This window comes from Lissotriton vulgaris, chromosome 1_1 (genome assembly GCF_964263255.1).
Source record: "Lissotriton vulgaris chromosome 1_1, aLisVul1.2, whole genome shotgun sequence".
NCBI classification, from domain to species: Eukaryota; Metazoa; Chordata; class Amphibia; order Caudata; family Salamandridae; genus Lissotriton; species Lissotriton vulgaris.
The window spans coordinates 1,059,835,109-1,059,849,366 of record NC_141685.1 but is presented as its reverse complement, the minus strand read 5'-3'; the positions used below and the strand labels follow the sequence as shown (position 1 = coordinate 1,059,849,366).

General features: G+C 47.1%; 1 protein-coding gene across 1 annotated transcript in view; it reads right to left on the bottom strand.

Annotated features, from left to right (window-relative positions):
* Positions 1–14,258, bottom strand: part of LOC147748541 (arf-GAP with dual PH domain-containing protein 1-like) — a 130,087-nt gene that overhangs the window by 90,663 nt on the left and 25,166 nt on the right. Inside the window, exon 4 of the mRNA XM_086962982.1 lies at positions 1,538–1,620. Coding sequence (XP_086819108.1) covers positions 1,538–1,620 — 83 coding nt within the window. The remainder of the gene's footprint in view (positions 1–1,537; positions 1,621–14,258) is intronic.

Sequence of the window (14,258 nt, the reverse complement as noted above, 5' to 3'; positions counted from 1 at the left end):
AGTGTGAGTTTCCAGGCAGCAGTGCCAGCAGTGTGAGCTTCCATGGAGCAGTGCCCGCAGTGTGAGCTTCCATTGAGCAGTACCCGCAGTGTGAGCTCCTAGGCAGCAATGCCCACAGTGTGAGTTTCCAGGCAGCACTGCCAGCAGTGTGAGCTTCCATGGAGCAGTGCCCACAGTGTGAGTTTCCATGGAACAGTGCCAGCAGTGTGAGCTTCCATGGAGCAGTGCCCACAGTGTGAGCTTCCATAGAGCAGTGCCCACAGTCTGAGCTTCCATGGAGCAGTGCCAGCAGTTTGAGCTTCCATGGAGCAGTGCCCATAGTGTTCTGAGCTTCCATGGAGCAGTGCCAGCAGTTTGAGCTTCCATGCAGCAGTGCCCATAGTGTGAGCTTCCATGGAGCAGTGCCAGCAGTGTGAGCTTCCATGGAGCAGTGGCCACAGTGTGAGCTTCCATGGAGAAGTGTCCACAGTGTGAACTTCCATGGAGCAGTGCCAGCAGTGTAAGCTTCCAGACAGCAGTGCCAGCAGTGTGAGCTTCCATGGAGCAATGCCCACAGTGTGAGCTTCCATGGAGCAGTGCCCGCAGTGTGAGCTTCCATGGAGCAGTGCCCGCAGTGTGAGCTTCCATGGAGCAGTGCCCGCAGTGTGAGCTTCCATGGAGCAGTGCCCGCAGTGTGAGCTTCCATGGAGAAGTGTCCACAGTGTGAACTTCCATGGAGCAGTGCCATCAGTGTAAGCTTCCAGACAGCAGTGCCAGCAGTGTGAGCTTCCATGGAGCAATGCCCACAGTGTGAGCTTCCATCGAGCAGTGCCCGCAGTGTCACCTTTCATGGAGCAGTCCCCGCAGTGTGAGCTTCCAGGCAGCAGAAGCTCACAAGGCTGGCCCTGCTGCCTGGAAGCTCACACTGCGGGCACTGCTCCATGGAAGCTTACACTGTGGGCACTGCTGTCTGGAAGCTTACACTGCTGGCACTGCTCCATGGAAGTTCACACTGTGGACACTTCTCCATGGAAGCTCACACTGTGGGCACTGCTCCATGGAAGCTGGAACTGCTGTCTGGAAGCTCACACTGCTGGCACTGCTCCATGAAAGTTCACACTGTGGACACTGTTCCATGGAAGCTCACACTGCGGGCACTGCTTCAGTGTGCGCAGTGTGAGCTTCCTGGCCCCAGAGCCCTCAATGTTACTTGTTTGTTGCAGTGCCTTCCTAGAGTGGATTTCCTCCGGTTTAATTTAAATAATGTGATTTAGTAAAATCATTATATAAATTAATGCAGTTCATCCAATAAATAAAATTAAGTTACAGGTGGCCTGACCCTCAATCACAAAATACAAAGTCAAGTTGACCACAGAACCACTCCAACAACCTATTACACGCCTAATACAAATTATAATCCGTATAATCACGTATAAAATATAACATTGCAATCATGTAATCAAAGCCCGAGTATGCCCTCCCCCTTTGTGCCCTGAGTGAGTTCGCCACCAGCAGTGACCTGTCTGTGTAAGCTTTCACACTCAGCCGCTAGCCTCACCGTTTGTGCAAAGTGTCAACTTGTCGAGCTGGGTGAACTCTTTCCGCTCATATTTAGCTCGAATCCACTCCTCCCTCAGCACCCTGCAAGGCAAAAGAGACAGTCACACAAGGATCACTGCACAGAGAGCACAGGAATGGGGGCGGGTAGACAGCCTCCCAGAAAGAAACCTAAGTGACACAAGTATTACCCTGGGATAAATATAATACATGCAGTTTCAAAGTGGAATATGCTGTTGATTACCATTGGTGAGTGTTGAAGGAGTCATGACTTACGAGAGGCCAAGCTTAGAATGGGTCATGCTGCCCTCCCCTTCTTTAAGTGTTAATAAGCAGCATAACATATTCTGTGCACGTGCATGTACAGTGTATAACTGATTTTCAATGCTACGAGGACCCCAGGAGGTCTGCAAAACATATTCAGTGGGCCCGCGAATGGATTACCGTAATGATTCAGTGGGGGTACACAGCAGTCAAAAGTTTAGGAAGCGCTGGTCTATGACGAGCTTTTCTTCATGTGCATTAGTTATGCTAAGATGTATATATGCACAGTCGGAACACAGTGCCCTTGCACAGGGCCATCGTGTGAGCAGTGAAAATCGAACAATTTGATGATCCTTAAGGTCCAGAATAGAATCTCCATTCTCTAACAAGGGTCTTGGCCTTTGTACTGTGGTAATAAGTATCGGAATCCTGTTTTATAACTACACTTGCTCCAAATAAAATGATATATGTGTATATGTATATATGTATGTATGTATATATATATATATATATATATATATATATATGTATGTATATATATGTATGTATGTATGTGTATATATATATATATACACTGAAAGGCAGCAGAGGAAATCGCCACCGCCAACTTGGAACCACATACACCAGAATGGACTAAGAACTTTGTAAATGGAAACTCACCACCAGAGGGATGTAAAGTGCGAATATTTTTGTGGCGCCCAGAATTGGTGTTGGTAGCTGGGTTCACCTTTGAGAAAGTGCACTGGATGCACGAAACGCGTCAGGACTGCCCGTAGCTGCTAATAAAAAAACTGAAATCACAGTGCAACGAGCGCGGCTCATTCCTTGCTGTTACAGAAGGTTTTGTGCATATAATTAACGGCTGGTTCCGCCGTAGAGCAACGCGCCGCCAGCAAGTGCGCCATCATTACCCGCCCAGAACCAGATGCTTTGCCTCGGTAAAACGAACAGGGTAACGGTCGCTGCCACGTACTGGAATGTGGCTTGGTCCCTATCAGGCTTGAAAATGGTACTGTGAAGGGGTTACACTGAAAGGCAGCAGAGGAAATCGCCACCGCCAACTTGGAACCACATACACCAGAATGCACTAAGAACTTTGTAAATGGAAACTCACCACCAGAGGGATGTAAAGTGCGAATATTTTTGTGGCGCCCAGAATTGGTGTTGGTAGCTGAGTTCACCTTTGAGAAAGTGCACTGGATGCACGAAACGCGTCAGGACTGCCCGTAGCTGCTAATAAAAAAACTGAAATCACAGTGCAACGAGCGCGGCTCATTCCTTGCTGTTACAGAAGGTTTTGTGCATATATATATATATATATATATATATATATATATATATATATATATATATATATATATATATATATATATCCAGCATCAAGACACCCATCGCACGGACAGGGCCTATCTGCGGGTGCTAAATTAAATATCAACAAGTGGCTGATTTGTAACCGATGTAACCTTGGAGTGGCCTTCGTTCTTTTGGCACAAATTAAGCACTGTGTAATATCTGCTGGCAGAGTGTTCTCTATCTGTGGGCCGATAATAGGAAACCTGCCATCCCCTTTCCAACAGAGCCCGTTTCTTGGAATTGTAAGAAGCATCAGTTCATCAGACCTCAGAGGTTGTATCGGTCCATACATACCATGTTATGTTATGTAATGTTATGTTAACAGTTTCTTATAAAGCGCACGTACACCCAGGGGCTTCATGGCGCTAACTGACAGAAAATCCTAATGGAGGGGGAGAGTGCCTAAACCGATGAGAAGAGCCAGGTCTTTAGCTGTTTCCTAAATGCCAGATCGGTGCAGGAGCGCATCCCCAGAGGGAGGGAATTCCACAGTCCGGATGCAAGAGTGGCGAACCTGCGTCCGCCCTGGCGTTGCAGTTTGAAAATTGGTGTGACCAGAAGATGAAGATTGGCAGACCGAAGATTGCGAGAGGGGATATACCTGAGGAGGAGAATGTTGATGAACTGAGGGCTACAGACATGGAGGGATTTTAATACCATACAGGCTGTTTTGAATTTTACTCGTTGAGCAAGAGGAAGCCAGTGGAGTTGTTTTAACAGGGGCCTAGCTGACTGCCAATGAGGCTGCCGGAAGATCAATCTGATTGCCTGGTTCTGAACCAGTTGAAGACGTTTGCCCAGATGAAGAGGGAGGCCCAGATAGATGGCATTGGCATAATCCAGATGGGACAGTACAAGTGCTATCACCACCTGGATCAGGGCTGGCTTGTTCAGCATCCAACTAATTTTCCATATTCTGCGGAGTTGATAAAAGCAGGAAGATACCACCGAGCCCACCTGGGCCTTCAATGACAGCTCACTGTCGATTACTCCCAGGCTCTTAACTGATGCGGAGGGAGTGGGTGGGAGACCCAGTTCAGAGGGCCAATAATGTGGGCCCCAGTATATTTGGCTTTTACCTCTAAGGATAATTTCTGTCTTGCCTGGATTCAGTTTTAAATGATTCGAGTCCATCCAGCGACAGATATGTAGCATGGTCTCTTGAAATTCCCTGATAGTCGGAAGAGCTATCTACATTGAAGATGAGCTGCAGGTCGTCCGCATAATTAAATGTGATGGCCTTAAATTTCCTCAAGGATTGGATCAGAGGAACTAGGTATAGGTTAAACAGAAGAGGGGACAAAGAAGAGCCCTGAGGGACCCCACAAGTAATTGGGAGTTTAGGGGCAATGAAAGGGGCCAAGCGGACCGCTTGAGTGCGTTCGCTGAGGAAGGAGCTGATCCAGCTGTATGCTGAGTTCCGGATGCCAGCTTGTGCAACACGGTCGAGCAGGATGGCATGGTCGACCGTGTCGAACGCCGCAGTCAGGTCTAATAAGACCAGAGCCTGAGGAATTGCTTTGTCTGCGTTGGCATGGAGAGAATCCATTACAGTTGATATGACAGCCTCGGTGGAATGGGCAGGCCGGAACCCAGCCTGATGGGGATCCAGATGGTTAGAGTGTTCAATAAAGTTAGAGAGAAGGCTGGTAACATGGGCTTCAAGAATGTTGCCCAAATAAGGAAGGAGAGAGATTGGCCTGTAATTCGAGAGGACCGAGGAGGCTGCACCTGATTTTTTTAGAAGAGGTACGATCACTGCCTCTTTGAAAGCTTTGGGGACCACGCCCTGTGAGAGGGAGGCATTGAGAAGGGTCAAAAAAGGGGCAGTAATAGCCAAAATAATTTCTTTTTGGATATATGGGGGACAGCAGTCCCCAGGGGAGCCAGATTTAAACCTTGTAGTTAAGGTACGTAAGGAATCGACATTGAGGAGTGGGAAGTGGTCAAAGATGAGATCACTAGGGCTCAGGGGGATGGCAGTTGGTATAGGAGTAGCAGCTGGGATGCTGGCCTTTATTGCAGAGATGTTAACCCGGAAAAAAAAATTGAGGGAGTTGCATAGATCTTGAGTCACAATAGGTTTTGGAAGAACTCTCTCCATATTTGATAGTTTGTTAACAAAGATGTCTTTGGACTTATTTCTAGACTGGGTTATTATGTCAGAGAAATATAATGCCTTGGTTTGGATAATAGCTTGCTTGTAGGCAGTGCGGGCGGCTATATAGATAGTTTTTTCATGGGGATCATAATTACTCCTACATTTACGTTCCCTTTGACGAGTGTCGAGTTTTTTTGCCCTCAGGTCCTCAGAGAACAACTTCTGGGAGTCTGGACGACGACTGATTTTAAATTTCTTCATAGGGGCATGTACGTTGCTTGCTGCTAACAGCCAGTCAGAGGTGTTTATTTCAGCCTGCTCAAGATCTGAGTTATCGGCTGGGGTCATGCTTGCTAGACTGTCTAAAAAGGCTGGTTTATTAAGGGTGCTCCATTTCCAGATGAGGCCTCCTGCCATTGCAGGGGGTTTACTGTCCATTGCGATGGAGATGGTGAATTTTAGCAGAAAGTGGTCTGACCATACGCACAGGCTTATGGTGGGAGTAGAGATGGTAAGATTATTACTCCACACCTGATCGAGAATATGACCCTTGACATGCGTGGTGAGGTGATATCATGGCAAAAATTAAGACCAGAGAGAAGTTCCATGAGTTCGGAGGCCTGCGGTCCACCTAGCTCATCATTACACCAATAGTTCAGATCTCCAAGCAGGAGTATTTTAGCGTAGTCTGTGACTACGGTAGCCAGTTGTTCGCACAGGGACAGGGGGAAGGAAGCCATATATTGAGGGGGTCTGTAGAGTAAGACACATATGAGTAGCCCCGCTTTAGATTAAAATTTAATTATTAAATTATCTACTCCCGGGAGGATTAAAGCGGACAAAGAGGTAAAAACATACTCCTTTTTAATAATTGCGGCTACTCCGCCACCCATCTTTCCTGGAGCCTGGTCAGCACTTAAGATGTAATATGAATCTGGGAGGGCTGCCAGGATGTTCGGGGGGAGTTGGTGCTGAGCCATGTTTCCGTGATGAAAAACATGTCAGGATTGTCATCAAGGAGAAGCAGAAAGATGTCCAATTGGTGTTTGGCCAAGGAGCGGGCGTTAAGATACAGGATAGGAAGTTCTTGGTTAGGCGACGTAGTAGAAATGTACCTATGGCTGTAACGGTAGATAGCAGGCAAAGGCTCGATTATGTTCGGAGAGTCGCGAAGGAAACCGAGCTGATTTAGATGGTTCGAGATGATAGGACAGAGTGGAAATGTTGCCTGGTATAATGTGCGTATGTCCTCCGAGAAAAATATAATAATTTGGGCAGGGAGACAGGCCCCAGGGCCCATCCTGGCGCGGACGGGCGCAAACGGGCGTCCAAAGATGTGTGGCCATATTATGCCGGGGAGGGCGGGAGGGCCGAGCAACTGGTCCGCTAGCCCTGTTCCTCACCCAAGATGGCGGCTAAGGGGCTTGCCCCAGGACAGCACCTAATCGGCTGCGGTGGGGGCGAGGCGCTAATAGCAAACAGTGCGTGCAAATGGATTTTAAAATAAGCAGGTCAGTGCCAAGTAAATCAAAACAAGAAATACAATTTTTAAAAGAATAGTAGGACGCTATGTCACATTCCCGGCTTCCGCCTCAGGAATGAACGCGCACTCTGTCAATCTGCGCGCGCGAGAGAAAGCGCGACTTTTATGCCGGGGAGGGCCGAGCAACTGGTCCGCTAGCCCTGTTCCTCACCCAAGATGGCGGCTAAGGGGCTTGCCCCAGGGCAGCACCTAATCGGCTGCAGTGGGGGCGAAGCGCTAAGAGCAAACAATGCGTGCAAATGGATTTTAAAATAAGCAGGTCAGTGCCAAGTAAATCAAAACAAGAAATACAATTTTTAAAAGAATAGTAGGATGCTATGTCACATTCCCGGCTTCCGCCTCAGGAATGAACGCGCACTCTGTCACTCATGACCGTGTAAGCCTTATCCTGTATTTTAAACATACTCATCTTAAAACCAGTGTAGCTGCCATGTTCTGAAAGAATTGTAATTATTCAATCTGCTCCCTGGGTAGGCCTCCCAACACATAATTTACATGGGCTAATTTTGAGTTTGTAATTGATTAGGCAATTGATTTGTGAGGCTTTACATGTATATAGCGTAGGATTTGAGTTGCTGCAAGCAGAATGCAGAAGAAGTCAGCCTGACAGACACCTTTCTGGTTCAGGTCAGGCTGCCAGGAGCTAGACGAGCTAAATGTGCAGGCGCCTGAGCTAACCTTTACCAGGCTGAGGATTTCACTGCCCTAAGGTGTGGCCTCCTCAGTTTTTATTCATTCATTTATTAAATGCATTTTTGTATAGCGCTTACTTTACCCGATGGTGTCAGAGCGCTTCACAATAGGAACAGAACTGATACATGAGGAGAACATTAAAAGTGAACAAATTACAAAAGCAAACGTTAGGTTACATGAGGCAAAAATGACAATTGTGAGCAAACAAAATGCAAGAGGTAGCAAACGGTGCATTACAGGAGGAAAAAGTGACATGTGTGCAGGTTACAAAAGCGTACAAAGTACAAGTAGAGGTATAGTGCTGCAATATATGGCAGACACTCAAACACAAGAACAAACGTTACGTAGGCAGTGGTGGCACTTGTGTAAGTATCTAAAGCAAACAAAATGTAAGAGGTAGCAAACAGTGTGTTACAAGAGAAAAGTGACGTGTGCATGTTACAATCGAGTACCAAACACAGGTAGAAGGATAATACTGCAATAAATGGCAGAACACACTGGGAAGGCACTTCCATAGTCAGGGAGAAAAGGATTCTCTATAATGTAGGGTCTTCCTTCAGATAATAGAGAGGGTGTGAATTACATTTGGAAGTGTCTTTGAAGGAGGAGAACTTTGAGGTCAGTTTTGAAGGCCTGAGAGGAGGTAGTGGTCCGGAGCTGAGCCGAAATTGAGTTCCAGATTCTCACTGTGTTGCCTGAAAAGGATTGGGCCATCGATCTTTCCTTCTTGAAAGTGGGAGGTTCAAGCAGTACATTTCCCACATTACGTGATGGTATAGAGCCTCCAGAGAGTTTCAGTTTATTCGCCAGGTAGCAAGGAGAGGAGGAGTGCAAGGCTTTGTCGGTGATACAGGCAGTCTAGTAGATAGATCTTGCCTCGATGGGAAGCCAGCAGAGGGTGGATAGCATGGGTGTGATGTGGTCGCTTCTTTTGGCCCCATAAATGAAGCAAGCTGCTGAATGGAGAACAGATTTAAGCGGCAACAGGTGGGATTTGGGGAGGCCAGTGAGAAGAGAATTGCAGTAGTCCAGTCTGGAGAGGACCAGCGATTGGACTAGGGTTTTAAGGTCTTGCTCCGGAAGAAGCAACAAATTCCCCACAGAAGGCACAGTTGGTATCAAGCAGACTTTGGAATGGAGTTGATGTGGGAGATTAGATTGAGTTTTTTGTCGAGTATGACACCCAGGGATTTTGCGCTGTCGACAATGATGGGTTTATTGTTAAGTAGATTAATCTGATCCATAAATGATTGAACCGGGGGAGAGAGAGTGAGGAGGAGAGAAGGAGGAATTCAGTTTTGGAGGGATTCAGAATCAGTTGATGTGTTGAAATCCAGTTTTGAATGGAGTCTAGAGTAGAGCTTAGGATGGAGAGATCGTGAATGGAGGCAACCTTGAAGTAGATTTGAGTGACGTCTGTGTAGAGATGATAGTGGACCCCGGATTCACTTAGGAGATCTCCCAGTGGTTCTAAATAGAGGTTGAATAGTGAGGGTGTAAGTATAGAGCCTTGAGGAACACCTTGACCTACCGCCGAAGGAGGTGAAAGACTGTTCGCTATTTTGATCATTTGGGATCTATCAGAGAGGAAGGTAGCAAACCATTTAAGCACAGTGACCTCCATGCCCATTCTCTGTTGAAGAGTGTTGAGGAGAGTGTTGTGATTGACAGTGTCAAAGGTTGCAGAAAGGTCAAGGAGAATTACAAGACAACACCCTCCCGAATCGAGTATCCGCAGTGCGTCATCAATCACTTGCAGCAGGGCTGTTTCAGGGCTGCAGTTTTGGATGAAGCCGGACTGAAAATTGTCCAGAAGATCATTATCCTTTATATGACGAGAGAGTTGTTTCGCTACACATCTTTCTGTGATCTTCGCAAGAAAGGGTAGGATAGTGATGGGGCGTAAGTTGTTGAGGTCATTCACATCAGCAGTGGGTTTTTTTAAGCAGAGGGGTGACCTGCCCAGTTTTGAAGGGGACAGGAAGGGAGTGGTTGACTAGAGTGGTCCAATAGGGAAGAGAATGGGTATAGAAGTCAATGGCAATGGCACTAGGGATGGGGTCAAGAGAATGATTGAAGGGCTTTGTTTCGGGGATGCAATTGAGGATGGCATCTTCAGAGATGGGGTCAAAGTTCTGCCAAATGACTAGTGATTTCCGCTCCTCTGGAGTGATAGGATGAGCAGCCTGATCCACCAGTGATTTCACTTTTTCGTCGAAGAATACAGCGAAATCCACTGCTTTCTTTGTAGGATACTACAGCTTGGAGGTTGGAGGAGAGCAGTTAGTATTCTTGATGAGATCAAATAGTTTTTCGGGTCTATTTTTGGCTGAATCAAGGAGGGTTCTAAAGTGCGACGCTTTCCCAAGGAAGATGTGCTTGTGGTACTTGGATCTTGCTGAACGAAGCGTGGTCAAATTATCGGTGGAGGGCGCTCGCCTCCATTGTTTCTCCAGGAGTCTCAGGTGCTTCCTTTCTTCATAGAGGGATTTGTTGAACCAAGGTGCTGAGGGAATGGGCCTTTTCTTTTTGCTTTGGAGAGGAGTGGCGTTATTGATTTCGACTGCAAGGACTGTGAGGCATTGGGAGATGAGCTCGTCAACATCTAGGTTCGGGTCTAGCCTTGGAAGAGACAGCAAAGCTGAATCACAGAGGGAAACAGTGTCAATATTTTTAGTGTCACGGAACCAGGAGGTAGCCCTCTTAGGTTGGCCAAGAGTTATAGAGTGTGCAAGGTGAAGAGAGAATGGGATGAGGAGATGGTCAGACCAGTCTACATGAATAGGGGTAACGATAGAAAGCATGCCTGCCTTAGAAATAACAAGGTCCAGGATTGAGTCCTTGGAGTGTGTTGATTCTGTGCAGTTTTGGATAAGATCGTTTGCAGAGAGGAAGGTGGCCAGTGAATTCGCAGAAGAGTCTTGCGGTAAGCCCCAGTGGAGATTGTAGTCACCCACGAAGGTCTGATTGGCACTTTGAGAGTATTGGTCGCTGATGAAGTCTGTGAGTTCCTCCATAAACGAAGGGCCGCCGGCAAAAGTTTTTTGAAGCCCTCCCCCTCATGACGAGGGGGCACATTACTCATAGCCTCGGACCTGGGCGCCTCAGTTACAAGCTCTGACACTCAACCCTGGGCACTTCAATCAGTGATACATCATCAAAGATTGGGGTGGGTTAAACAGTGTCATTGGACCCATCCCAATCTGTGACCAGTGAGACTGCTGCCATCCGCGAAAGAGGGGAGGCAGCAGTCCCTACGCTCCTGGAAACTCCAAGACCTCCCCTCCCAGAGAGCTACAGTGAAGGTAAGCTTGATGTTTTCTGATGTTTGGTGCGTGTGTGCATGTAGATATGTGGAATTGTGAGTGAGTGTTGTGAATGTGTTTGTGTGCGTGTGCGCATGTGGCCCACAACCCTCCTCCCTGCTAAAATTACTGGCTACCACTGGTCTGCATTGAATGGTCCATTAGCCCTTATTAAGGAGAAAAGTCGTTTGAAAAATATAATAAGGAGGCTGGGGATAGTGAGGTAACTGCAGCATTCTGCTCCCTACCATGGCTCCCTGATGGCTGAAAAGAGCCTAGTTTGAACCTTTGTCTCAGATTAAACAAGAAGAATTGGAACCACCTAATGGCTGTGTGCATCATAGCAGCCTTCGAAGCAACAAATCAAAGTCTATAGTGCCAAACACGGCTGACAAATCCAGCAGAACAGGCAAAGGCGTATTATTCTCATCCACCTTTACTAATACATTGTTAAGCATTGCCACTAGTACCACCAGATTCTCATGATGTGATCTAAGCCCTGATTTAAATGCATGAAGTTGCGCGTGCACATCTAGATAATCTTGTAGCTAAAATACAACTATGCTTTCTATGACGTTCACCAACCAAGGCAATTTTGCAATTGAACAATCCTTTTTCAGGTTAGCTGGCTCTAATTATGCTTTTTAGGTCGAGCTAACTAGACAGAGTAAGCTGCTTGGTTGCGAAAGACTTATTTGCTTGCCAAGATCTTAGTGGGCTAAAAGCCAGACCATTGCTTACCATTGGTTTGCTTTAGTGTCACTCTCATTTGCTTGCTTCTTATTCAATAGCTTGCCTTGTCCCTCATGTGTTTGTCCATTCCCTGGAACATATTGTCTTTACTTGTGTCTTTCCACTGCTTACTTCCAGGGAAAATTGTTTTTCTTTTTGCATCAGCACGCCAAAGAGTGCATGTGTTTTCCAGCTGTCTCCCTCATGAGTTTCTCTTGCTCCCTTCCGTACCGTCTTCTTTACTATCTTCTGTCTGCTTTTCTCACACCTGTGCTGCTCACGTATTTTTACTTAAGTACTCCACAAGTGCATGTGTTTTCTAGCTACCTCCCTTGTGTTCTCCTCCTCTCCCGACCCTGTTCCATTTTGTTCGCTCTTATCTGTGTGTTTCTCTCCCCTCATGCTGCCCTCTCATGTCCATGTGTTTCTCTTCCTCCACCCCGTGCTCTATGTGGGGTGGGGGGAATGTAGGAGATGGGTTGGGTAAGTCGAGCCTACCAGACATCACAAGCTGTCTGTTTGCAAAAGACCTACTGTCAGCTTACCAATATCCTACAGTGGGCTAAACCCCGTTCATTGCTTAACACTGGTTGGCTTTACTGTCACTCTCAGCGGCTTGCTTTTCATTCAGGGGCTTGCTTTGCCCATCTTGTGTCTGTCCCGCCCCTGGACCATGGCACATTATTTGTGTCCGTCCACTGCTGACTTCCAGGGAACTACTCTTTTCTTTCTCTTTTTTTTGAGTAAGCACTCCACATAAGTGCATGTGTTTTCCAACTATCTCGCTTGTGTTTTTCTCTATCTTCCTCCCGCTCAATGTTGCTCTCCCTCCTCTGTTTGCTTGCCCTGTGGTGTTCTGTCTCGTTTCCTTTTGCTGAAGAACTGCATGAGTGTATGTTTTCCAATTGTCTCCCTTGTGTACATCTCTCCCCAGCTCTGTGTTACTCTATATCTGTGTACTTCTCTTCCCTCCATGCTGCTCTCTCAAATCTTTGTAGTTATCTCCCCAGCCCCACCCCACATTCTGTGTGTGCTGCTTTTTATATTTACCCCCACTCCTTCGTAACCGGCCCACCCCTCCGCGCCTTCTGTTCTTCTTTACACCTCTTTGCCCCTCTCATGGACTTACTTCTCTCCCTTCCTTCCCACTCCTCAACCCCTTCTCATCTACCCACCTCTGTCCCATCACCCCTACAAACCACTGCCCCTCACCACGCCCCAATGCCATCCAGTTATCCAGGTCCATGCTCCCTATCTTCCCACCCCTGTCTTCAACAAACCATCATCCCTTCTTCTCTGCAAACTCCAAACCACTCTCATTTCGCACATCTATCCCCTCTTATCACCACTGCCCCCACTTCCTCCCAGGTCCTTGCTGTTTCCTTTTCCTCTGTCCGCACTTCTGCCGCCTTCTGTTCTTCTCCCCGGCACCTGGTCCCTTCCCTCAACACAATTGCTCTACACATGGCAGTTCCCTCTCTCTCTCTCTGGAGGCCTGCTTCATCCCCTCCCCACACCTCTGCCTCTCTCCTCAGCCCTCTCCAACTGCCACTGACTCCAGCACTGCACTCTGCTGACAGGATGATTGTTAACCTCATTGCTGCAGCACTGTGATGTCACTTCCATTGCAACCAGATCCAAACGGAAGTTAACCTCTAGTTAAATCAGATTCATCTAGTGAAATCAGATTGCGTCTCTGAGGCAGACAAGAAAGTGACATTTGTTCAAACGACAGTGGGCGGGTGTCATGCACTGGAGGATGAAAGACAGGCGGCTGGGTGGGGTGTGGGCGGGGTCTATCAGCGTCCAGAAGACCACCCCTCCCTTCTGTATCACAGTCACAGCCCTCTGAGAGAGGCCGAGCTGGGGTGTCTCACATTCAAACTGCTCTATCTTAAAGGGTGCATCTATTAGAATGGAAGAAGAGTGGAAGGGGCAATGGAATAAAGAAATAATAAGAAGCATTGGCAAAGCCAATAGGTCTTACCTGTGCCAGAACTATAGGCCTCGGCAATGTGTTTTAACAATGTTGTACACCAATGTGCCTGCTGTTCAACATGGCTAAAAGTTAGTGGCATGATATGAGGTGGGTGGAGTGGGTTAGATTTGGGTAGAGTGGAGTAAGTCAGGGTAGACTGGAGTGGAGTAGAGTGGGGTAGATTGGAGTTGCATGGGGTAGATAGGAGTGGGCTAGATTGGGTTAGAGTGGAATAGATCGGAGTGGAGTGGGGTAGATTTGAGTTGGTGTTGTATTCTTATTTCAGGTTGTATTTCTTTAAGAAGCTTGGTCATTGTCGCATGCCACTGCATGCGACATGTTTCCTTTCAACAGAGCTCTACATTACACATGCTAGTGGAGTCAGGCAAGTGTGTTCCTCCAGAAGGAATGCAAGATGTCATACTTAAGGTGGCACACAGGACTCATCCGGGAATTTCATCTATGAAAAGATTAGTTAGGTCGTATTTTTGGTGGCCTGGAATTGACAGATTCATTGATAGAATTGTCAGAGAATGTCAGGATTGTGCATCCAGTGACAGGATGATGAAAACCATTACTCCACCCCTCAAAATGGTTAAGTGGCCATTGGAACCGTGGGAAAAAGTTGCATTTGATATTTCTGGTCCTTTTCACATGTTGCCAGAATCTTCTAAGTATGCTTTGGTCATGATAGACTACCATTCTAAGTGGCCGGAGGTTAAATTTGTACCCAAAGCTTCCACAGAGGCTGTG